This window comes from Triticum aestivum, chromosome 6D (genome assembly GCF_018294505.1).
Source record: "Triticum aestivum cultivar Chinese Spring chromosome 6D, IWGSC CS RefSeq v2.1, whole genome shotgun sequence".
Classification (NCBI taxonomy): domain Eukaryota; kingdom Viridiplantae; phylum Streptophyta; class Magnoliopsida; order Poales; family Poaceae; genus Triticum; species Triticum aestivum.
In genome coordinates this window covers 188375676-188402518 of record NC_057811.1, presented here as the reverse complement: position 1 = coordinate 188402518, position 26843 = coordinate 188375676, and the positions used below count along the sequence as shown (strand labels likewise).

General features: G+C 43.8%; 1 protein-coding gene and 1 pseudogene across 10 annotated transcripts in view; both read right to left on the bottom strand.

The window, feature by feature from the left end:
* Positions 1-1676: 1676 nt before the first annotated feature.
* LOC123144421 (protein phosphatase 2C and cyclic nucleotide-binding/kinase domain-containing protein) overlaps positions 1677-26843 on the bottom strand; it is a 40506-nt gene continuing 15339 nt past the window's right edge. For 4 of the 10 annotated variants that reach the window (XM_044563553.1, XM_044563555.1, XM_044563554.1 and 1 more), the window contains 10 exons: positions 25736-25818; positions 4756-4987; positions 4240-4550; positions 4070-4154; positions 3898-3964; positions 3503-3780; positions 3248-3313; positions 2855-2976; positions 2330-2486; positions 1677-2222 (listed from right to left, as the gene is read on the bottom strand). In XM_044563553.1, coding sequence (XP_044419488.1) covers positions 1977-2222; positions 2330-2486; positions 2855-2976; positions 3248-3313; positions 3503-3780; positions 3898-3964; positions 4070-4154; positions 4240-4550; positions 4756-4987; positions 25736-25818 — 1647 coding nt within the window. In that variant the 3' untranslated portion in view covers positions 1677-1976. Of the gene's footprint in view, positions 2223-2329; positions 2487-2854; positions 2977-3228; positions 3314-3502; positions 3781-3897; positions 3965-4062; positions 4155-4239; positions 4551-4755; positions 4988-25735; positions 25819-26843 lie in introns of those variants that run through there. The other 6 variants (XR_006471437.1, XM_044563556.1, XR_006471434.1 and 3 more) reach the window with 6 other exon arrangements.
* LOC123144422 (uncharacterized) lies at positions 4995-7819 on the bottom strand (annotated as a pseudogene).

The window sequence follows — 26843 nt, the reverse complement described above, 5'->3', positions numbered from 1 at the left end:
CTAGGCCGGCCTCCTCCTCCCTTCCTCCTTTATATATGTGGGGAGGGGGCACCCCAAAGACACACCAAGATTTGTCTTAACCGTGTGCGGTGCCCCCCTCCACAATTACACACCTCGGTCATATCGTCGTAGTGCTTAGGCGAAGCCCTGCGCCGGTAACTTCATCATCACCGTCACCACGTCGTCGTGCTGACGGAACTCTCCCTCGGCCTCAACTGGATCAAGAGCTCGAGGGACGTCATCGAGCTAAACGTGTGCTGAACGCGGAGGTGTCGTACGTTCGGTACTTGGATCGGTTGGATCGCGAAGATGTTCGACTACATCAACCGCGTTACTAAACTCTTCCGCTTTCGGTCTAGGAGGGTACGTGGACACACTCTCCCGCTCGTTGCTATGCTTCTCCTAGATAGATCTTGCGTGATCGTAGGCAAATTTTTTGAAATGCTACGTTCCCCAACACTCGCCGTCTTGTTGGATCAAGAAGGTGGAGGACGTCATCGAGCTGAACGTGTGCTGAACGCGGAGGTGTCGTACGTTTGGTACTCGATTGGTTGGAACGCAAAGAAGTTCGACTACATCAACCGCGTTGTTAAAGGCTTCTGCTTACTGTCTACGAGGGTACGTAGACATACTCTCCCCCTCGTTGCTATGCATCTCAATGGATAGATCTTGCGTGTGCGTAGAAAAATGTTTGCTTTCCATGCAACATTACCCAGCACCATGTAGCAAGGAAGATTATTCGCCCCCAAAAGGCAAACATAAGCCGGCACAATGGTCCTCATAGCTTGAAGAAGTCACTTTGAGCGCTCGAGCACCGCAGGGCAAGGCGCCAAGGTAGCCCCTAAGCCATCGAGATGAAGAAGGAAGCGAGCCCAAGGCTGCCCTGCTATTGTTTTGCAAGCTACCTCCGTCGCCAGCGGAAGCCCGAACAACCAAGTAAGCCCCTCGCAGGGGGGGGGGGTGTCAAGGAAATGCTCTTCCTGGGCAAGCTCAAGAAACCAACTATCAAAAATGTCATGGGAGATTCCATCTCACTTCATCCCATGCAGGCACACCCTATCACCACCTGGGGGCAGAGAAGACGACCCCATGGGAGTACATGAGCCACCTCCGCAAATTCGCAACCCAGGCGACAAATGTCTCGGAGGCTCTACACCAAGGTGTGACCCTTGAAGGTCACGCGAGGAGCACGTGGGGGGACAACAATATTCCGGGCACACTACCATACATACCTTTGATGTAGGTGGGACAACATACCAGTCATCATCATTGCCAGGAACATCATGGATACCCGCTTCGATAGCTCGGCGCCTTCCTCGTCGACACCATCATCATTAGCTGCACAACGCTTGAAGAGCATGCTCAAGGAAGGCGATGGGCATCAAGCCCCCACCGAGCCCCCACCAATACCTCAAAGGGCTTTACGAAGATACAGGGAGAATATCGGGGAGGCGCCCTGAAGCCTTCACCCCACTCATTGGCTTCACTCCAGGAAGGCTGCCCTCCGCCACCTTCATGGCAAAGCTTGCCTCATCACACAAGAGCCGCCACCAGCCACCCATGTTGAATCCTCGTCTTACATAAAGAGCACAAGTTACAACCAAGTACCTTCGGACACACGGCTCTTGTTTTTTCTCGTAATTTTTTTAACAAAATCACACAGATGGATAGCAAAAGATGAAAATTGCAAAATAATTAACAAATGAAAGACGGATATCCATACATATGTATCATATGGATTATTAGCCACCTTACAATCCAATGTTGGTGCCTTATTAGAAACCAATTTATCACTATTTTCTCGTTTTGATGGGCACTAAAGAAATGATTGCAGCTTGACCATTTATCTTTTTGACAAAACTTCGCTACGTTTAATCATCTAGATATCTTGTTTTCACAAGATATGAAAATGCTCGCAAAAAATCAAAAGAAGTTTTCTTAAATAGCACCAGCAATCTGTCAGCATTCATCTGAAATTACCAATCTTTGATCCACTCTGGAGTAGTCATATCAGCAGGATCTTCAGTCAGGATGGAAGGGGGCACTGTTAAATCCTGCTGAAGAGTTTCTACATATATGTCGATGCGATTAGAGATTTCTTGAGGTACTCTTGAAGTGCCATCTGCTATTTGTTTCCAGTCAATGTCATCAAACCAGGGATGTTCCTTCACAGCGTCAGCACCTGTGGCTCCAAGGCGTGTATTTTCATCTACCACAAGTAGCTGGCCAGAGAAACCACAAAATTGAGTTGCCTTATTGCACATAGAACAAATAAGGTCAAAGATATATATGAACAATGAAAGTACAAACATTGGACCGCGGGTACAACCTTGGTTATAAGGTCACCAACTTCCACACTGAAAGCTGATGGTATAATTAGGCGACCTTTCGCAATCTTACCGAAAGGTTCTAGCTCGCTCTCCCTCCAGGACCCAAATGGCATGTCTGATTGCAGCATGAAATAAATCAATACTCCAAGCGCCCACCTGATCATACAAAAGCAAAATAACGATTGGTTAATGTTTACAGAACTATAGATATACATACAAATCGCAAACTCATAGCTTTCCAGCTGAAGAATGTAGTGCAAAAAATATTAATGTGCATTCTTTCCTGAAGAGAATTTGTAATTTCGTATCTACTTCAATCTTGCTTCTTGGGAGAGATTAGGTTTTTATATGTCTCCATCTGCTGTGTTTTCGGCACTGAAAGCACCTTCTAGAGGAAAATGGGCATGTCGGCACTGACACCGACGGCAACAATGACAACAACAAAGACATCCATGACAACAATAATTCACAGCACGCATAATTTGGAAGGTCTTACACAAAAATGGGGGTAGATAACCACTTACCAGTCAGCAGTAAACCCATGCCCCCTGCCAAGAACAATCTCTGGAGGTAGAGAGTCAGCGATGCCACATATTGTGTAAGTCCTTTCACCTTCCAACTTCTTCGCAAACCTGAAGTCAACTATCTGTCACACATAAATACATTTTTATCATTAGAACAGCGATGCTATCTGCTCTCCTGTCACATGAAATGTCAATTTAGTAAATTAGAAACTACGCAACAATCAAGATTTGTCCTGGTCGAAGAAGGATTATATATTTGTATGCTATGGTCTTAGGGCTAGATGAACATGTGTGTTAGTTTTACATTCCTCAAAAAGTGCTTATTAGAAACATGAACATTCTCTGCAACAAATGGTAGTTCTATCACCAGATACCTTAAGGTCAGATAATCACCTGCAGATATCCCGATCGGTCGAGCATAAGAATATCTGCTGAAACACCTCTGTAAAGAATAGACCTCTGAAATATTGTACATACTTAGATGCATATTGTAGATAAGCTCATAATATGAAACATAATACAGTTTTTTTTAATGTCTGCAGAAAAGACACAAAATGGTCTGACCCTTCCCCGGACCCTGCGCAAGCGGGAGCTACATGCACCCGGCTGCCCTATTAGTCTCTCAAGTGCAGAAAATGAAAATCTTACCCGATGAAGTTCTTCTAGAGCAACAACAACTGAAGCTGCATAGAATCGTGCGGATGACTCACTTAGTGGTGCATTAAGTATTGAAGCCAGTGAGCAACAAAGGCAACAATTCAGCAGTATTCCAAGGTATGATTGATCCGCACAAGTACATAAAACTTCTGGCACACAAGCTGATTTGCTCAAAGTTTTCATCATGTCTTTCTCCTGAAACACCTGCTTTTCCTTACGGAGATCATTTACCCTCTTAATGTAGAACCTTTTGAAGCTTTTCATCTTGTCTGGTTGATGGTTAGCACAAAGGAAACAGAACACGATTAGCTAAAAGTCATGTATGGCTGTTAGAAAATTGATACATCTGATAACAAAGGACAGCCAAGCTGAATTCATCATCATACCAGAGCCTCTAATTTGGACAAGACCGATCTCGCTGCAATCAGCGGCATATATGCACTCCTTCCATTCCTGTGAACATATATAGAGCCATGCATCAGCAATGATCTGACCAAATCTTTCCCCTGATAGAAACATTGACATTAGAGAAAAGAAATTGAAATACTAACCCCCTACCAAATCAGATAGCTGAACCCTCCTGAAGGGCAAATCGTCATCCGCACAATGCTGGTTCTCCTTTGGGATAAGAGAACTTTTAAGCCTGCATATATGTCGTGAAATGATAAGCTCAGTGGCTGAGAAACATCTCCTGGGTGACTATGAAAAATATGTTACATGTACAGTACTTGGAATCAGCCTGTGATGGTTTAGGCAAGGACCCAACAATTAAATCAAATTTCTCTTTTGCTATAGTAGAACAGATCACATCACCAACTGAGCTAGCAGTAAATGTGATAGTCTCTCCAATGAGAGCCCACTCTCCAAAGTGACCTCCCTCATCTATCTCAACCACATAATTACCACTTTCTTGACTCTGTTGGACTTGCTTTCCGTGAGTACTAAGAAGATCCCACGAATCTGAATTTAACCTATCAGCTGCTACTGTAAGTCTCACATGGCCTCTTTGAATAATATATAGAGAAGAGACGTCATCATCCTGAAAAAGAAAAGAAACAATTAATAACTATTCAAGGATCCCATAAGTTTGCAAAAGAGCATGCCGATATGTTTTCTTTTGGCCGTGTGCATTGCAGATGCAGAGGTGGGGAGTTAACTCTTTTGTGATTATATCTCCCTGATATGGTGCAAACAATCAATAAAAGCTTCCATTTCATTAAAAAAACAATTTTCAGGCAGTATACCTTGTCTACTATTACTTGTCCATCTGCAAATGATACCTCAACAAGTGAGTCGGCAAGTTGACTTAGCTGAAGCACTGTCAATCTTGTAAACAGTTGTACAGATCGGAGCAACTTCAGTGATGGTATGTTTGAAAATTCTGACATCAGAATTCCCCGGAAATCCTCCCGCTTTAGAGCCCATAATGTTCCATTAGTCACGGCACGGACCGAAGACTGAAGTGGCTTGTTATACCTGTTTGTTTATAAACAACAAATGGTAATTAGATGTGCTAAATAGTGAGGGACTGAGCGTCACCTATATCCGTCTGGACTGCTTATTCATATAGTACTCCCTCCGTAAACTAATATAAAAGTGTTTAGATCACTATTTTAGTAATCTAAACACTCTTATATTAGTTTACAGAGGGAGAATATGGTTAAGTCAAGTCATGGCATGGGGGAGATACTTAGGGCGGCCAGGCCAGACCCAACAAGAATGAAATTTTATTGGATTCATTTGGTTCAGAGGTTGATGGTGGCCAACCTATCAGGTGATGACGACTCGTTTCGGTAGAAGCTAATAAATCCTGGTAGTTTTACCATAATATCATGTAGACTGATGGTATTAATACTGGTACGGTCTTGCAAGATCAATATATATAGAAGTTTAAGATTTCATTGAAATTAAAGATTTACCAAAAAAGGCTTTCGCCCTGCTTTATATATAAAGCAACAATCATCAACAACCCGGTACAAACACACGCCAACACAACACACGCACACACCCAACGCAGGATACATTGGTGCTGAGAGCGGCAACACCACCCCTAGGACTACAAGAGCAACCGGGGCCTTCAACCGTGAACACGCCACCGCGAAGATATGAAGCTGCATACGACGAACCGTGGGCTCCAAGGGGGCGCCTTCAGGAAGGTTACGACACCGGAGCGCCACCACCTCCCGATCCGAGGATCAGAGGAGCAACACGACGGGCAATGAGAGCCGCGACAACGCCTTCAAGAAGGGAACGAGCTTCGCTGCCGCCGGTCCGTCCGAAGATAGAGGTTTTCACCCGGCCAACACTCACCGCTACCGAACGCCACACCCCAGCTAGCACGCTGCCCACACGGCTATGGCCACCGGGCAGACCGAGCCACGGGCTCTGGCCATGAGCACCGCGCTAACACCACCTAGGCTGCCGCCCCGTCATCCAAGACCTTGACACCACCTCACCCGAGACCCGCCGCTACCCCAACCAAAGAGACGAGCAGAAAGGCCCCGCCTTTCACACCCCTGGGCGGCCCCCAGCGCCGAGACCCAATAGGCCGGCCAAAACTGACCTCCATCGACCCGTCCTGCAGCACCGGGCGCGAGACGAGCTCGGTCCTGCAACACCGGCCGTGAGATGAGCGATGGACCGCAGCTGGGAGAGGGCCAACCCTTCGACGAAAGTAACGCCCGGACGACGAGGAGAGGGATCGAAGGCCGACACAAGCCGCGTACGGACGAGCTGACGCCGAAACATGCTAGCCGCTGCCGCAGCCAACCTGCCAAGCTGTCGTGGGGCCACCCACGACCGGAGCAGCAACCACACCGGGCACGCAACCACCAGGAAGCCAACAGCACGGCGCCGCCAGATCAGAGGCAGCCCCGCCCCACCGCTTCCTTGCCAAGCACAGGGCTCACCACCAGCTTCGCACCAGAGCATGCTGGGGAGCACCACCCCGGCCAACACCCCGCGCGGCGCCCCAGCCAAGTCGCTGCCATCTCCCCGCGTTGCCTTACGCAGCTGAGCAGCCGGAGGTCTCGACTGCCCCGAATTGGCGCCGCCACGCCCGGCACACCCCACCATCTCCGACGTGGCCTTCCACGCCAGCGAGCTCGCCGCCAAACGCAGCCACGCCCCACGCAGCGCAGCGCCCCCACCCGACGGTGCTGGCCCGCGCCATCCACCACTGCGCGGAGGAGAGAGGAAGCCTCGCCGCCGCCCACGCCGCTAGGGCTTTGCCCGCCAGCGGGATCAGGCGGCGGCGAGGAGGGGGGAGGAAGGAGGGAAGAACTTGGACCGGCGGCGGCTAGGTGAAAGCACAAGTGCTCTCTGGGCGATTTTTGGTAATTAATGTCAACATATCTCTTGTTGGACTAATACTTTTATCTAGTATATCTCAGATGAGTTCAACAATGGCGTGGCAATGACGAGAGGATGTGGAACCCCTTCAAAATGCTAAGGACAAAGATTGGCAAAAGCTCAAGACTCTTCATTTTCATTTTAGTGATCCAAGATCACATTGAGTCCATAGGAAAGCCAATACTATTAAAAGGGGATGAGGTGTTGCTTAATGGTCTACTTGCTCAAACTGCTTAGTGATATTGCTCCAAAAACCCTCAACCACTTTCTCATTTTCACATATGTCCAAAACCAGAAGTCAAACTCGACCCCACCGATTTGATCTATCCGGCGGCACCGAGTTCATTTGACCTAGCCACTGACAGAAACCTTAGACAATTCGGTCTCACCGATCGGGATCTCGGTTTCACCGAGATGGCCTTGCAAACTCTCTGTTACATGTTGTAATTATTTCGGTCTCACCGAAATGTGCAATCGGTCCCACCGAGTTTGCTTGACCAACTCTCTGTTTGCTCTTTGCTGAAATCGGTCTCACCGAGTTCATGCAATCAGTCTCACCGAGATAAGGTTTTGCCCTAACCCTAACACATCGGTCCCACCGAGTTGATCATGTCGGTCCCATCGAGATTCCTAACGTTCACATTTTGAACTAAATCGGTCTCACCGAGTTCTTCTATTCGGTCTGACCGAGTTGGGTCAAATGTGTGTAACGGTTGGATTTTGTGTGGAGGCCATATATACCCCTCCACCACTTCTCCATTCAAGAGAGAGACATCAGAACATGCCTACACTTCCACTACTCATTTTCTGAGAGAGAACCACCTACTCATGTGTTGAGACCAAGACATTCCAATCCAACCACAAGAATCTTGATCTCTAGTCTTCCCCAAGTTGCCTTTCACTCAAATCATCTTTCCACCATAGCCAAATCTGTGTGAGAGAGAGAGAGAGTTGAGTGTTGGGGACACTATCATTTGAAGCACAAGAGCAAGGAGTTCATCATCATCACACCATCTATTACCTTTTGGAGAGTGGTGTCTCCTAAATTGGTTAGGTGTCACTTGGGAGCCTCCGACAAGATTGTGGAGTTGAAGCAAGGAGTTTGTAACGGCAAGGAGATCGCCTACTTCGTGAAGATCTACCCGAGTGAGGCAAGTCCTTTGTGAGCGATGGCCATGGTGGGATAGACAAGGTTGCTTCTTCGTGGACCCTTCATGGGTGGAGCCCTCCGATGGACTCGCGCAACCGTTACCTTTCGTGGGTTGAAGTCTCCATCAACGTGGATGTACGATAGCACCACCTATTGGAACGACGGCAAAAATCTCCGTGTCTTAATTGCGTTTGCACACTCCAATCCCATCCCTTTACTTTCTTGCAATTAGCATGCTTTACTCTTTCCGCTGCTCATACTCTTGCCATGCTTGCTTGAAATGTATTGTGAATGCTTAAACTTGTGCTAAAACTCCACCTCAACTTGAAGAACTTAAAAACTGCTACTTTTGCTTGTTGAGGGTCTAATCACTCCCCCCCCCCTGGTAGACACCTCTTCTCGATCCTTTCAATTGGTATCAGAGCTTTGGTCTCCATAGCTTTGGTTTAATCACCATTGGAGGAAGATGCATGAGTCTATGATTGAGAGTATTAGACGTAGAGTGCCAATGCTTGATGGAGAGTTCTATAGTGCTTGGAAAAATGAGATGCTTGAGATTTTCAATGAATATAATTTGAACAAGTATATTACTAGCCCTTGTGCGCCTCCCATTGATCCCTTGCATCCTACCCCCGATGAGTATCTTGACATGACCCACAACCTTAGAGTTATTGATCTTATCATTAGAGGATTGACTAGAAATTTGCTTGTGTGCTTGACTACATTTGAATGTGCTTATACCATATGGAGATATCTTGAGGAGTGCTTTCCAAACTATTCCTCAAAAAATCTAGATGAGATACTTCAAAAGTCCATTGCTTTTCATAAAATGCATCCTAGTGGTCCTAAATTTGGTGATTGTCTATTTGAGCTTCGTGACCTCATGCGTGCCAAAGGAGACGTTGGAGTCATTAGTAGCATCATTTCTCAAGTCATTAGAATTCATAAAGATGCACATTGTCATGGTCATAAATCTAATGAATCACTCTCTCTAGGTGATGATCAATCACAAGACGATGTTGACATGGATATTATGACGAGGATGATGATAATGACTTTGATCTTGATGAGTCAATGAGACACTTTGGTCTTATGGCTAACCTTCGTGGTTACATGGCTGGAGGAAAGGAATGGGTTCTTGATAGTGGATGTACCGATCACATGACCGGAGACAAGGATGTGTTTCGAGAGCTTGCTAAAAATAATGATCCCCGAAAGTATGTCACTTTTGGTGATAACTCAAAGGGTAAGGTGCTTGGCCTTGGTAAGGTGGCTATCTCACATGACAGCTCCATCCAAAATGTTATGCTCGTTGAATCTCTTGGCTATAATTTACTTTCCGTATCTAGACTAGCCGATTTCGGTTTCAATGTCCTATTTACTTAAGTAGATTGCCAAGTGTTTCGAAGAGATAATCATAATATGGTCTTTACCGGGTATATGTAGAGGTGATCTATACATTGTTGACTTCACTAAAAGAGCTCAACCTAGAACTTGCTTAATTGCTAAATCTTCTAAAGGTTGGTTGTGGCATAGAAGGTTAGGTCACGTGGGCATGCGAAATCTTGATAAGCTTATTAAAGGTGATCATATACTTGGTATTAAAGATGTTATATTTGACAAGGATAGACTTTGCAGTGCTTGTCAAGCAGGAAAACAAGTTGGAGGAACTCATCCCGTGAAGAACATCATGACCACGAGAAGACCACTCGAGCTACTTCATATGGATCTTTTTGGTCCCAACGCCTACAAGTCTCGGTGGTAACTCGTTCGGATTGGTCATTGTTGATGATTTTTCAAGATTTACGTGGGTGTTCTTTTTTGATGATAAATCGCAGGTCCAAAAGATCAGGAAGGCCCAAAATCAATTTGAAGTAAAGATCAAGAAGGTTCGGAGCGACAACGGAACGGAGTTCAAGAACGCCAATGTGGATACCTTTCTTGACGAAGAAGGGATTTCACATGAGTTCTCGGCTACGTACACACCTCAACAAAATGGAGTTGTTGAGAGAAAGAACCGGACACTTTTTGAGATGGCAAGAATGATGCTTGATGAATACAAGACGCCAAAACACTTTTGGGCGGAAGCGGTTGAGACAGCTTGTCATGCAACAAATTGACTATATCTCCACAAGCTTCTCGGCAAGACGGCATACGAGCTTCTTACCAGTAACAAACCCCAAATTGGATACTTTCGAGTATTTGGCTCAAAGTGCTTCATTCTTGATAAGCAGCGTCGTTCGAAATTTGCCCCTAAATCTCATGAAGGTTTCCTACTTGGTTATGGCTCAAACTCTCACACTTACCGTGTCTACAACAATTTCACCTGAAAGGCTGAAGAGACGGTAGATGTGAAGTTTGATGAATCTAACGGCTCGCAAGTAGAGCAATTGCCAATTGATGTAGGAGACAAAGACCCTTCGAAAGCAATTCAAGACTTGTCCATTGGCAAGATTCGTCCAACGGAGGTGAAGGAGAGTACCTCGTCCGTTCAAGTGGAAGTCTCAACTTCACGACAAGGTGAACCACAAGTTGACTTGGAGGCATCCACAAGTGGAACACGTCAAAATGAAGGAAACGAGGAAGTGCAACAAGATGAACCTCATCGACGTCCTTCTCCACCTCCACAAGAGAATAACAACGCCAACAACAATGAAGAAGAACAAGAAGAAGACAATGAAGAGGATGTTCCACCCCGACCCAAACAAAAGCTCTCACGAGTTAGAGCAAGAGTCTCAAGAGACCATCCCGTCGAACAAATCTTTAATGATATTCAAACCGGGAGAATTACTCGCTCTAAAACTCGTTTGGCTAACTTTTGTGAACATTACTCATTCATTTCTAGTATTGAACCTATGAAGGTTGAAGAAGCTCTTGATGATCTGGATTGGGTGAACGCCATGCATGAAGAGCTACAAAATTTCGAGAGGAATCAAGTGTGGACATTGGTAGAAAAGCCGAACAACAACCAAAATGTCATTGGAACCAAGTGGGTGTTTCGGAATAAGCAAGATGAGGATGGACAAGTTGTACGCAACAAGGCTCGTCTCGTCTCCCAAGGCTACACTCAAGTCAAAGGTATGGACAATGGTGAGACATATGCCCCCGTTGCTAGACTTGAGTCCATACGGATCTTACTTGCTTATGCCAATCACCATGATATCATGTTATACCAAATGGACATTAAAAGTGCTTTACTAAATGGTGAAATTGAGGAGGAAGTCTATGTTAAACAACCTCTCGGCTTTGTTAATCCCAAGAAACCTAATCATGTTTACAAACTTCACGAATCTTTTTATGGTCTTAAACAAGCTCCTAGAGCATGGTATAAATGCTTGACCAAATTTCTTATTGAAAAAGGCTTTGAAATTGGGAAAATTGATTCTACACTTTTTACTACAAGGGTTAATGATGAATTATTTGTGTGCCAAATTTATGTGGATGATATCATATTTGGTTCGACTAACCCTCATTTTAGTGAAAAGTTTGGAAGGCTAATGTCGGAGAAGTTTGAGATGTCTATGATGAGTGAACTCAAATTCTTTTTTGGTTTGCAAATCAAGCAAACTAAGGAAGGTATCTTTGTTTCCCAAACAAAGTATACCAAGGACTTATTCAAGAAGTTCAATATGCAAGAAAGCAAAGGTATGGAAACACCCATGCCTACTAGTGGACATCTTGACTTGACTAAAGATGGCAAACCGGTTGACCAAAAGGTTTACCGTCTATAAGTGGTTAATTGTTATATATGTATGTGCCTCCCGTCCCGATATTATGCTAATTGTGTGCATGTGTGCACGATATCAAGCGGCCCCTAAAGAATGTCATCTTAAAGCCGTGAAAAGGATAGTGAGATACTTAATTCATACACCAAACTTTGGCATTTGGTATCCTAAGAGGTCTTCTTTCGATCTTGTTGGCTACTCCGACTCGGACTATGCCGGAGACAAGGCTGATAGAAAGTCCACTTCGGGTACTTGTCAATTTTTTGGTAGATCTCTTGTGTCTTGGTCCTTCAAGAAACAAAACTCGGTATCCTTATCCACCGCCAAAGCGGAATACATTGCCGCCGGATCATGTTGTGCTCAGTTACTTTGGATGACCCAAACTCTTAAAGATTATGGGATATATGTGAAACATGTTCCATTGCTATGTGATAATGAGAGTGCTATTAAGATTTCTCACAATCCCGTGCAACATTCTCGAACTAAGCATATTGAAGTTCGTCATCATTTCATTCGAGATCATGTTGCTAAAGGAGACATCAATCTTAAGCATGTTCGTACCGATAAGCAATTGGCGGATATATTTACCAAACCGCTCGATGAGAAAGTATTTTTCCGTTTGAGAGATGAATTGAACATCATTGATGCCTCAAACTTGGAGTAGAAACTCCATTTGGATACATGCAACACATGAGCCTTCTATGACTAATCCTTGGTATTTCTCTTAAGATGATGATCATATGTCTTGGATCTATTCTTGTACCTTGCATGTTATCTAACCCTTGTAGGTACTTGGATGACCCAAATCTATGAGATTGCAAGGCACTCACATCTTGAGCAATCTCTACATCACCAAGTTTCTACTATATGGTTGTCGAATATAAGGAAGCATGAATCCACTCAACATATCCTTTGACAATTTCTATATATCAATTCATGATTGTTATTTTGGATACACAAGTGCTCTTCAAAAGCAAGACTAACCCATGTAGAAAGATGAACTCAAACTATCAAGTGGTGCTCCAAACTCTTGATGAACTACATCAACCTTGAGCATCCAACACAAGTTCGACTATATGATCAAAATCAACACCACTCAAGGTATGTTATTCCATCTTAGAGAAGTTTTACTCCAAGTCTGAGACAAAGAAACTCTACAAGATGTGAAGACATCAAAATGCTTAAACGAAAAATGATAACCCCATTTTGAGCTTCGATGAGTATGACCTATAATCAAGTGTTATCACTTGACTCCTCGGTCAATATACTCTAACATAGGTGACTTTATCGCCGACCCCTCTCTAGATGAAGTTCTTTAGTGTTTCTTTGCTTTGTGTTTTTGCATATGATTCTTGCTATCTTGTTCCTCTTATAAAAAAACTTCATCTAGATCTCTTTTCTTTTGTGTGTTTGTTGCAAAACTTTCCGTTAATTCCTTGCAAATCTTTGTGAGATTCCAATTGCCAAGTGAGCTGAGATGACAAGATTTTTCCTCTACATTGAACTCGGACTCACCGATTCATGCCTATCGGCTAGACCGAACTACAGGGATTACTTGTAGACAGTTCATCGGTACTACCGACGAGGACTAACCCGATCTGACCGATATGCCTCATCCATGACACTGCCAACTCGGTGTCACCGATGAAAACGGATCGGCGTTACCGATTTCACTGCTGAGAAAACCTTTTGCCCTTGCATATTTCATTTCTTCTCCAGCTCCACTCAATGATTTTTATCCTCTACTCGCATCTTAATTTACATGTTGCTTTGTAGTGTGTCTTAAGGACCAAACCTAATTGACTCATGCTTCAGAAGTTTCCTTCTTGGAAATTGATGCCAAAGGGGGGAGAGAGAGAGAGCACATCAAAGCTTATCACATGGGAAAGAGAGTACATCCTAACTCTTCCAGATGCCAGTAAAATAAGAGGAGAGAAGTCACATGTCTTTAAGAGGGGAAAGACATGTCAATATATGGTTTCATTGCTTTAATTTTTCATGCTCTGATTTTCTGATTTTCTCTTACCCTACCTTCTCCCATTATCCAATATCAGATTCAGGGGGAGAAAGAGTTCATATCTAGGGTAGAAAATCTGCTGGAATTCATTGCATATTTTTAATCCTTGGGGACATGTCTATATCCAAATGAAGTACTAAGTACCCACCCGTTACATGTCATCCCAGTCTTGGTACTCTTGTGGTTTCCTGAACTTGCTTTATTTCGAGTGTTCTTGTGTTATCTAACCCTGTTTTCTCAAGTTCATCTCTTCCAAAGCCAACTCAAGACCATAAGGTAAGTATATGCATCACACTCATGCATGATGATCTCTTGCTGCTGCACATATTGTTTGCAAGAAGGATTCATGAACATGTAGGTACACCTATTCTATTTACATCATCTGCTCTGATGCATATAGCCAAGATACATGTAACTCATTGCTTGCTCTGACATGCTTATGCACTCACATGTTCTTATATTCCATCTTTACATGATTGCATACATGTAGGGGGAGCCTATGCATGTTACATGTCCTTCCAAAGCTTTACTTGTTACTCTTCATATCTTTATCTAAAGCTTTGATGTATGTTGTCACCAATTACCAAAAGGGGGATATTGAAAGCACAAGTGCTCCCTGGGTGATTTTGGTAATTAATATCAACATATCTCTTGTTGGAGTAATACTTTCATCTAGTATATCTCAGATGAGTTCAACAATGGCGTGGCAAGGACAAGAGGATGTGGAACCCCTTCAAATGCTAAGGACAAAGATTGGCAAAAGCTCAAGACTCTTCATTTTCATTTTAGTGATCCAAGATCACATTGAGTCCATAGAAAAGCCAATACTATTAAAAGGGGATGAGGTGTTGCTTAATGGTCTACTTGCTCAAAGTGTTTAGTGATATTGCTCCAAAAACCCTCAGCCACTTTCTCATTTCCACATTTGTCCAAAACCAAAAGTCAAACTCGGTCCACCGATTTGATCTATCCGGCGCCACCGATATCATTTAACCTAGCCACTGCCAGAAACCCTAGACAATTCGGTCTCACCGATCGGGATCTCGATTTCACCGAGATGGCCTTGCAAACTCTCTGTTACCTGTTGTAATTATTTCGGTCTCACCGAAATGTGCAATCAGTCCCACCGAGTTTGCTTGACCAACTCTCTGTTTGCTCTTTGCTGAAATCGGTCTCACCGAGTTCATGCAATCGGTCTCACCGAGATAAGGTTTTTCCCTAACCCTAACAAATCGGTCCCGCCGAGTTGATCATGTCAGTCCCACCGAGATTCCTAACGTTCATATTTTGAACTAAATCGGTCTCACCGAATTCTTCTATTCGGTCTGACCGAGTTGGGTCAAATGTGTGTAACGCTTGGATTTTGTGTGGAGGCTATATATACCCCTTCACCCCTTGTCCATTCAAGAGAGAGCCATCGGAACGTGCCTACACTTTCACTACTTATTTTCTGAGAGAGAACCACCTACTCATGTGTTGAGACCAAGACATTCCAATCCAAACACAAGAATCTTGATCTCTAGCCTTCCCCAAGTTGCCTTCCACTCAATCATCTTTCCACCATAGTCAAATCTGTGAGAGAGGAGTTGAGTGTTGGGGACACTATCATTTGAAGCACAAGAGCAAGGAGTTCATCATCATCACACCATTCATTATCTTTTGGAGAGTGGTGTCTCCTAGATTGGTTAGGTGTCACTTGGGAGCCTCCGACAAGATTGTGGAGTTGAACCAAGAAGTTTGTAAGGGCAAGGAGATCGCCTACTTCGTGAAGATCTACCCGAGTGAGGCAAGTCCTTCATGAGCGATGGCCATGGTGGGATAGACAAGGTTGCTTCTTCGTGGACCCTTCGTGGGTGGAGCCCTTCGTGGACTCGTGCAACCGTTACCCTTCGTGGGTCGAAGTCTCCATCAACGTGGATGTACGATAACACCACCTATCAGAACCACGCCAAAAATCTCCGTGTCTTAATTGCGTTTGCACACTCCAATCCCATCCCTTTACTTTCTTGCAATTAGCATGCTTTACACTTTCTGCTGCTCATACTCTTGCCATGCTTGCTTGAAATGTATTGTGAATGCTTAAACTTGTGCTAAAACTTCACCTCAACTTGAAGAACTTGAAAACTGCTACTTTTGCTTGTTGAGGGTCTAATCATCCCCCCCCTCTAGACACCTCTTCTCGATCCTTTCACTAGGGTTTCCCCCAGGTCGCACGCGGGGGCGACGCAGGGGGAGGGGTGAATCATTAAAGATTTTTATGTGGTTCTTGCACAACGGTATAGTTCTGACCAAGGATAACCTGGCAATCGTCGTTGGCAGGGATGCAAGAAATGTTGCTTTTGTTATCAGAAGGAAACTATTTAGCATTTGTTTCAAGCATGCCCATTTGCAACATTGGTATGGTGAATAAAGCTTTTAATCTACTACCCCCAACTAGCATGACGAATATGTTCGGTTCCCTCTACACTTAAGGCACAAATACATGTTGGTGTTCGCGATTTACTATGGGCATTATGGAATTGTTGTAATGACTTCATCTTGAACAAATACAAATTTCCAAAACTTCTTGCAGGTCATCTACAGAGCCACCAACTTTTGCGCGTGGTCTACCCTTCTTCGCGTGGAGGACAGTGGGTTGATGGACTTTGGGTGCAACGGACGAAATGATAGGATATGCGATTGAGTCATTGTATCTTGTTAGTGCCTGATTGTTTCAAGCATTGTGCCCTTTTGCTTGTTACTGTATGTACGTCGTACTGGATGTTTGACACTCTAACCTTAATAAGTACGGCTGTGTGCATGGGATGATGCAGAGGCCAGGGGTAAACCCCCCTTTTTGAAAAAAAAACTTTACCTCTAAAGTTATTCATTATTCCTCTTTCAGTTTTTAGGTTCACTTATTTTTGTAGTTTTATGTTTATCTAAAAATTTCTTTTGGACATTGTATTTGTAAAAATATTCAAGGAATATGTGTTTTTTCAGCAGGAGATATAGTTTGTTCAAACAGTACACATTTTTAGAATAAAGGTAATACACGCAAGTTAATTGTATCTGTGTGTGGCATAAGTAAACCTTCTAACTTCTTTAAAAAAGGAAATTTTTAAACACGCGAATATTTGTTTGAAAGACATTTACATTTTCTAATCGTATGTTGGAAAAAAATTCCAAATATGTTCAGCGTTCGCAGGGTGGTGGGCTAACCAGGTTTCCGGGCTCCCCACCCATCACCAGTGTGGTGGGTCAAACAAGTTTTTGGGCTAGCACGATAGTTGATGGCGATATGATTTTGTTGTTGTGTCTTTGCTTTGTTGCACAAGTGTGTGAGCATTGGTTGTTGCGCTGAAAAGGTTGCACGACCTTTGTCGCTGACCACAAGGGCGGCACCCTCGTGGGTCATTCCTTGTGCTCTAGTCCTTCGGGTGAAAACCTAGATCAGACGATGGCGACCTCGATGTCGCTTCCTCCTGGGGGCGTTGTTCTTGGAAGTATGACCCCTGGTTGGTGTGCATGTTGTTATGTCTTGCACGCCCTTTCGGACCTGCTAGGGCCGACCATGTCAGATCGTGTCTAATTGGTGGTGGGTCAGGTACAAGATCGCCTTGGTGCGGTAGGGATGCCCCTCATGGTGGTGAGAGGTAAGCGATCTGCAGTGTCTTCATCCAGTTGTCTTTGTTTATAGGTTATGGTAGGTTAGGATTTGCTAAGATTGTTTTTAATCTCTCCTATACAATCCTACCTTATCTCTAAGAGAGACTTCTTACCCTCCAAGTTTTGTACTCTGTATATGTTACAGTATATGTGCACTGCATTAGCCCTTTTCATAATTTCGGACTTTTGGTTGCGTTGGCTAGTGCATGAAGCTTGACATGGTATCAGAGCTAGGTTATTTTTTTGGGCGCCGGAACTCGCCCTCCCGATCCAATCTTGCGCGTCGCCGACACTTCTTACGCTGGCGTGCTGCTTCCCTTGGTTAACGCACGGACGACGTTCGAATCGTGGCTCTTGCAGCCGCCCCGTCCAGATCGAGGTTGTCGCCGTTGTCGTTCTGCTCCAAGTCACCGCTCCGTTCGGGCCGCTAGTTGCCTTCTCCGGATGGGTCACGCCTGGGTTGTGAAGAAAGCTGTCGATCCAGCAGACCTGATCGATCTGGAGCTCTGGACATGGCCAAAGCGCAGCCACCTTCGTCCAACACTTGTGCACGTCTGCATGTTTGTCCGCTGTTGCCCCCTCTATGTCCACGCATAGGCCTCTTGAGCCATACCTCTGGGTCTATTCACGTGTTGACTTCCCCGTCACACGTGAGAGGGGGTGTTACAGTATATGTGGACTGTCTAGCCCTTTCCATCAGTTCGGACTTTTGGTTGCGTTGGCTAGTGCATGAAGCTTAACATGGTACCGGAGCTGAGGTCTTGAGTTCAAGTCCTAGCTTTTGCAATTTATCTAAAAAATTGTTGATGCCCCCCTTTGTGTCCACGTAGTCCTCTTGAGTCATACATGAGTTTCGTGAGCCGTCGCTCTCTTCCGGTTGCACGTGTTGACTTGTCTTCCCTATCACACGTGACGGGGTGTTATAGTATATGTGGCTAGCACTAGCCCTTTCCACCAATTCGGACTTTTGGTTGCCTTGGCTAGTGCATGAAGCTTAACAGTATATACTAGCCCTCGAGGCTCCGCAATACAACAAGCGATTCCATCACCCCTCTAATCCTCTTGCATGGTATCGCCGCAAGTTCCTGACATCGCTCCACCACAACTTCTGCGCTGCCTCCCCTGGGAGGTTCGTCTGCCGATTGTGCTGATCGGCTGCCTTAGAGAGTCCTTCTCCTGATTCATTTATCAAGGGTTTTCTCTCTCGTCGGTCGTTTGATCGGCGTTTCTTTTTTGGTTTTCCGCTCTAAGATCGGTTTGCATTGCCCGTCAACCCTCTATGCGCCTCTACCTCGACATTTGTGTCAACAAGACCGGCCTCTTTTTCGACTATGCGGCCTAAGGCGGCACGCGACACCCTAGGGGATGCCCATTGTCCGCCGTTCCATCCACACATCGTTCTATAAGAGCCTTGAGTGGTTAGTTATTTGTCCTAATTAGTCTATTAAATATATTCTTTCTATCAACGCATCGAGACACAAGCGTTGTGTTTTCTCGAGAGAAAAAATGCGAAAGAGCAAATTTTAATAGCTAACCAAACATTTTTTTCTTGTGCTATAATTAGTCATGAAAATATTTTATTTACTTCTTAACTAAACATGAATTGTAAACTACCTTGTTGCTAAATTCTATAATAAACATCTGCTTTTTGGGAAAAAAGTTTTTTGACAAAAACAAAATTAAAAAGATGTGCTAAATGGGCTTGCCCATACCCGGCCCATTTGCTCCCTTACACATGTGGCATCCAGCAGTGGGAAATAGGACCGCTCCATGGCATGGTACATTTCGGATATAAAAAAAATACTTTGCGTGTAGTTTGCAAGCAAAGGCATAGCTCAACATTTTAGTATCCGTGCACTTAAGAGTTTACAGGTTAATATTTTGCATTTCAACATTGTTCAAAGGGAGATAACATGGACTACATGCTTTATAGCGATTTCTTTTGAATCTTCAGCGCATGGTAGAACACTTGGCATGGTAGAAAATGTACAGACTGGCCAAATGGAGTGTGGTTTGTAGGCCGAAAGACCAAGGTGGCCTTGACATTAATGACCTGCAGGTCAAGAATGATGCCGTACTTAGTAAATGGGTTTTCATGCTAGTTACTGAGGATGGTGTATGGCACACCATGCTGCGCAATAAATATCTAGGCCAAAAAGCTGTGTCTTAGGCCTATTGGAAACCTGGCGACTCGCACTTTTGGGCTGGACTACTAGTGGCAAAGAAACATCTTTTTCACTTTGGATCCTTCTCGATAAAAGATTGGTCGGAGATTCGTTTCTGGGAGGACAAATGGCTAGGCAAGCCAACCTCCGAGAACAATATCCAGCTTTGTGCCGCATTGCTCGTGATAAAAAACATACTATTGCGCATGTGCTCTCAATTCATACCTGCCAAATATTTCTTTTGGGCAGGATTTGATTGGCTCCCGTCTTTTGTCATGGCAAAATCTTCTATCCAGATTGGATTTGAATAACCTGACACAAGGACAAGATGTGTTTCGCTGGAATCTCACTACATCTGGGTCCTTCATAGTTGAATATATGTATCGTGCGCTCACACATTCAGAGGTTCCAGTGGATAATAACAAGAAAATTTGGAAGTCAAAGATTCTGCTAAAGTTTAAAATCTTCATGTGGTATCTTCGGAAGTGAGTTCTACTAACCAAAGACAACCTCGCCCGTCGCAATTGTGTCACGACCCTGGATCAAGGCGTAACAAATCAACACGGAACAACTCAAATCGATTGATACAAGTGTTCCCGGTGTATGAATCGAATTCACCAAACCTAGGTTCACTGAGGGGATATAATCTAGAGAAGAGAACTGAGGATGGGAGGAACATAGATCAAGGATAGAAGAGCAACAGAGGATACATGGGGAGAGACTCGTCAGGCCACGAGGGAGGGGCGAGCCGAGGAAGAAGAAGCAATTCTGTTCTGTTATGTTCGATACCGCCCCTCGCTGCACTCCTGTGTCCTTTATAGTTCTTGCTCCAAGGCTTGATCCGCTGGGCCAAGCCCATGTACAAGCAGCCCATAAATCCAATGCGGTCCAGTGGGTATGTAGGGTGTACCGCCCCCGCAAAACATTGCTTGCCCCCAAGCAATGGCTCGGATTCCACTTCCATGAACACCTCCGGGTTCTCATGGCAATCCATCAAGCGTGCACATGTTGCACGGTTGAGGAATACAGGACTTACAACCTGGATTGGATGTGGAAGCAATGCTGCGAGCCATCTTCTTGTTGATTCATGGGAACCATTCCCTCCTGAATGAATGAAACCCACTGATCAATCTGATAGTGCCAAATGACACGGGCAAAAGCTAGCTCTGATTCAGTATTATGTAGGGATCTTTTCAACCTTGAAATTCTACAACTAGTTTCAGTTAATCCATCTGCATTTGTTCCTAGACGAAGGACAACACTTGTATGTACTTTCATCTGTGGTCTCCAACTTGTACAGTTCAACATCAGACTCATTCGACACCACATAATAGCTAATCCTGGGCACTGTTCATACTGCCATATTCCCATTGGCTGAGGTATTGGATTCTCGAATTTCTTGATACATACACAGTATTCTGGCCAACACTACTCCCATTTTGCCATCACGAATACAGACTGAAGAGCTTGAACATTGAAACTGCTAGTAGGACCTAAATCATGTTTCCCACTGTTCAACAGCAACAAATCCAGTTGACATCCTTTAGTACCTTTTATCAGACTGGAATAGGCAAAGAAAGCATGACATGATTGTGTAGTTTGAGTCGGAAACTGACTTGGTTGCTGCATTAAGGCATAAATCAAAAGTCTGCGCTCTAGTGTCAGACAACAACAATTCCAATCTGTACAAGCAAACCTCAAAGTACCAGGATCCCAATTTCTTGTGGCCAATCTGTACAAGCAAATCTCAAGGATGCCAAATTCTCCTCTGTATTTACTGTGTCGTGTTTTAGCAACTTTCTCTGCTTGCATTACTCCAACAATGGCTGAAATAACAAGGATTCAGACATATCGCGCATCCTTGGTATGCAGAAAATGATAAGCTTGACAGAGAATTATAACATCCAATGAGCAGTTATCCGTCAATATATTTGCACAAAGTTTGAGACCAAAAAACTGACCGTAGCCGCTGCCCCACAATTGCATGCATATAAAGAATCTTCATAATACCAGGCTCCCATTGCACATAAAGTTCAATTGAAAGAACTCTAATCTTGGCATCCTCCCAAACATTTAGGACAAGCGGCAGGTTCATGTAATAGACTTTGATGGTTCCAGCAAAATGTTTGCAACTAAATACTCCACATATGTATGGTTCTAGCAGAGTAAGCACTAGTGGACCTGATGGCATGTGAGTAAACTTAATTAAGCTTTTGCATGTGCACCTTCCAGCCTTCAGCTTGATAGCAAGTCTTAGGATGCCTAGGATAGAGCTGCAGACTGATATTACACCCAGATCAATACCATGAGACGGACATTGTTCCTTGCTGCTGGCCGGACTCCACCATCGGCACAAGAAATGACCACTGTCGGTATAGAGACATTTCCTCAGAGGAAGAGTTCCAAATAACAACTCCAAGTATGATGTTTGTCGTGATAGGCAAGCCAATGTCATATGTACACTTTCCTGTCGACTGCATGCAAACGACGGTCATGGTTGTGGCCTGCATATGTGTATAGTGTGGCTTATCCACACTTACAATTGTGGAGGCCATGGTTGCCACTCATGATGCAACCCTTCTTCGAGCAGCACGTACATGTCGACGTCCTCTGTATCATCACCTACCGGCACCAGCGAGAACATAGGCATTGTCCTGCTGATGTCTTCGTCGAAGCATTCTGTCAAGCACTTGTGGAGCATCTGCTTGTCAGTAGAATCGACACAGGCTCCAAAGGACTAGTTATGGCCGCAGACAGACCCCCCATGCTATGGAACACGTCGGCATTGTCGATGCCTTGGCCGGGACAATGCGTCGAACAGGTGGTGGCTGTCAGCATGTTGAACTCAAGGGCAGTGCACCGCTGAAGCGGTTGTCCAGGGAAGGCTCCATGGATATCATGAGAGGGGCAAGCGAAGTGAGTGTTGACTGCACCTCACTTTTTGCAGGAGTCAACAACATCATAGGCTTGACAACCTCGGCATTGGAGCTTGGCATGGGTGGCGATGCTCCTTGTACTGCAACTTGTACCGAGGTAGGTGGTGCCATCTCCACACAATCAAAATCAACAACGAACGACTTTGAGTTGGGCAGTGTGATGAAGCTGATGGACGATGGGGCATGCTGGATGTCCAAAAAGGAACACCCATCATAGATGCATCCTCCATGCAGTGCATCCTTAGCCGCTCGCCTCCGGCCATGATTGGAACTCCACAAACACCTCCATGTGCAAGGATTTATACGAGACACACAGATCATGCACCCCATAGGCATCAAAGAGCTGATTAGTACATCCTCTGTTACCTGGTAGATCAAGTTGGTGATGGTGATATGCAAAACGCAGTTGCTGGCTGCCTTCTGGTGTATTGACATTTTGTCGAACAGGTGGTGAGTGGTGGAAAGGGACACGAAATTTGATGGAAATTTTCTGGGATTTTTTGAGAAAATCGATGGGTGGATCGAACAGCTCTGAATACCAACTGTCACGACCCTGGATCAAGGCGTAACAAATCAACACCGAACAACTCAAATCGATTGATACAAATGTTCCCGGTGTATGAATCGAATTCACCAAACCTAGGTTCACTGAGGGAATATAATCCAGAGAAGAGAACTGAGGATGGGAGGAGCATAGATCAAGGATAGAAGAGCAAGAGAGTATACATGGGGAGAGAGAGACTCGTCAGGCCACGAGGGAGGAGGAGCGAGCCGAGGAAGAAGCAATTCTGTTCTGTTCTGTTCGATGGAATTCCCTATCTGACGCTCTCTGCGTCAACGTGTCGACCAAACGCACAGGTGCGCAATTGATTGGGCCGGCCCATCTACAAATGCACGTATAGCTGGCAGTTCCGGTTTTGGGAACCTTCTAGAAGATTCCTAGCCGGTTTTCTCGGTTCTGGGATCCTTCTAGAAGGTTCCTCAACTGGCTTCTTTTCCTTTTTCTGATTTTTTTTCTTTTTCTTTTTTCTGTTTCCTATTATCTGTTTCTTTTAATTGTATATTTTCAAAATTGTTCCAAATATTCGAAAAAAATTGTTTCCAATTTTCTTTCAGTATTTAAAAAAAAATTGAAGTTTAAAAATTGTTCGTGTTATACAAATGTTTCTTTTTATTTTAGAAAAATGTTTTGATTTTCAAAGAAAATCGTGTATACAAAAAATCTTCAGGATTTTCAAATTGTATCAGATTCAAAATTTTGTTCTGCATTTGAAAATCTGTACCAATTTTCAAATTTACTCACCAATTTATAAAATGTTTGCATTTTCAAAAAGTGTTATGGAATTGTTTTTTTGTGTTATACAAAAAAAATGAAGTTAGCGAAAAATGTTTCCATTTTCAATATTTTGTTCACATATACAAAAAAGCTTCGGGATTTTAAAATTGTTCTCGGGTTCAAAATTTTGTTCTTCATTTCTAAAGTTTTACCTGTTTTCAAAATATGTTCACCAATTTAAAAATGTTTGTCTTTTAAAAAATGTTCTGGAATTTGAAAATTTGCTCGCGTTTTACAAAAAATGTTTCCATTTTCAATTTTTTTGTTCACGTACACAAAAAATCTTCAGGATTTTAAAATTGTTCTCATGTTCAAAATTTTGTTCTGCATTTCAAAAGTTGTACTTGTTTTCAAAATATGTTCACCAATTTTGAAAATGTTTGCATTTTCCAAAATTATTCTAAAATTTGAAAATATGTCCACGCTATACAAGAAATGTTTCCATTATCAACTTTTTGTTCACGTACAGAAAAAATCTTCAGGATTTTCAAATTGATCTAAAATTCAAAATTTTGTTCTGTAATTTCAAAAAAGTGTTTGCAGTTTTTAAGTAATGCTCAATTTACGCCGGTGTTTTTAGTTCATTTGACTTCGAGCCAAATATTTGCCACGAAGGCTCGATCGGTGTGGTGGCTAGCTAGATGCGTTCACACCCGGGAGGTCTATAGTTCAAATTCCAGCTCGGGTGCAGTTTTCTTTTTACAAACTTTTGCTCGCGCGACTTCAGTCCTAACGGGTCGGCCCAGTCGCGCGAATCCTGTGCAAAAGGATGACTTTTTGACGCAGAATGCGTCAAATAGGTGCTCCCCTGTTCGATACCTCCCCTCGCTGCACTCTTGTGTCCTTTATAGTTCTTGCTCCAAGGCTTGACCCGCTGGGCCAAGCCCATGTACAAGCAGCCCATAAATCCAATGCGGTCCGGTGGGTATGTAGGGTGTTATAAATTGGCAAGGAAGTAAGAACTGTAGTTTTTGTACTCACGATTAGACAATCAAACACCTCCTTTTTCAGTGCAAGTTTGCACGTTCTACATGGTTAGTCATCCAAGTAGCGTTTAATTTGTATCTGTCAACAAGTGTTGCCAATATTTGTGGCCATTGATTGAACAGTATTCCAAACAGTATTCAAAACGCTAACAAGGATGGGAGTGTATGCCTTGTTATGTGGCTATGTACAAATGATTTGGTCTTTAATGGCAAAAATTGTTCACCTTCACAGCTTATTCTCCGCTGTATGCACTCGCTTCGTAGATGGTCTACGCTACACCGAACGGAGTGCCAACCGCTGTTTAAGGTGGTGTGTATGCGGTTGGAGCAGGTGGCCATGGAAGTTTTTACCCAACATGGGTGGCAGCATAGTCTCTGGATCAGTCCACCACCTCATTCGACATAGGAATAGTGTCGGTCCTATGACTCTTCTGTTGCGATATGTCGGTTTTTAATTTTCATTTTGTCAGACTGTTGGTATTGACCGTGTGCGTTTTAGCTATGCAGAGGCTGGGTGTTGCTCATCATGCTTTGTATTCACTTGATGCTACATTTTGAGTCAATAAAAGTGCCCTTTATTATTGACAAAAGAGAGTAATGCATTAGCTTTCAGTTTTGGCACTTAGTGTTGTATGTCCTTGGAAATGATCGAGTGACTGATTACAAGGGCCAATGGTTGAGTACGGCTCTAAGCTCCATATTTAGGTGCAGAGAAGAAAAGCTTAATTATGTACTACTGATAAAATCAATGTGACACTGAGAGCTGACCATTATTCACCACCTCGCACACGTATGCGTGTTGAATGGTAACACTAGGGGTGACAGGTGTTCACCCAAGTATTTTCTACAGAAACTTCGCTTATAAGCATACTGAAACAGTATAATAAAACACTGAGTAAAACTGACTCACATCAGTGCTAGCTCTCCAAAGGAAGATAGTTTGTCAGCAGTATACCGATGCAAGACCTTGGTCACTTCCTTCCCATCTTCTTCCTGTTTATATATCCTTCATTAGCTTAGCCTTCGATAATCATAGCATAGATATTAAAATAAAATAAATAATTTATGAACTGATTTAATTTCTCGAACTACATGGTTAAACTCAAATCTCGATATAAGCAGCATATACGGAAAAGGTTTGTGCAATGACCAACTAGGTAGCTCTGTAATACCAATCACAGTGACAACTTGCTTCCACTGCTACTTTTCATCGCTTCATACATGGCCACCAACAAGGTAGCACCCAGTGGCGGACCATGATTTTCACATGAGGAGGCTAAGAAAACAACCACATAGAAAATAGCAATACATCACGCGGATTCAAATTTCCAGCAGTGCAGTTAGGAGCTTGATGAATTGGCATAAAAAGGAACATAGTGTTTTTCCTCTTTATGCCTGAACTAAGATAAGAAGTTACTCCCTCCGATCCATAATAACTTAGTTCAAAACTGCGACACTTATTTTGGATCGAAGGAAGTATTAGATAGTTAAGCAAAAGATAAGAAGTAGATCTTTCATTGAGCATTTTAAGGCCGGTTGACAACATCCAATGTCTCCCATGAGGGTGCCTGAAACTCCAATTTTTCTAGGCAGAGGTAGGTATATATATATATATATATATATATATTAGTTTGTAGCAAGATTCCCCGCTCTGAATTTTTTTCTACTTGGAGCTTCTTCCAAAGAGGTTGGGATTCTAGTTTCAATTGGATGTGTCCCGGTAAGATCATTAACGACTGATATACTGCCTAAGACAAGGCATGCTCTCCCCTCTGCATATCGAGAGAACAAAACAACTTCCTGATTCTAGATTCTTTCATTTATACCTACGATATCCACGCTAAAGATGAAAACTTTTGCAGTTCATATCAGCCTGATTGCCTGAATGAGGAAGTAGAGTCAGTTTCGTCCATAAACTGGGCCAAAGATCTGACAGAGGTTGACTTGCTGGCTTGTGAGTTGCCAGCTCCGTAGTTGATTACTAACCAGAGGATAGTGACAGCCAATATTCCTATTCC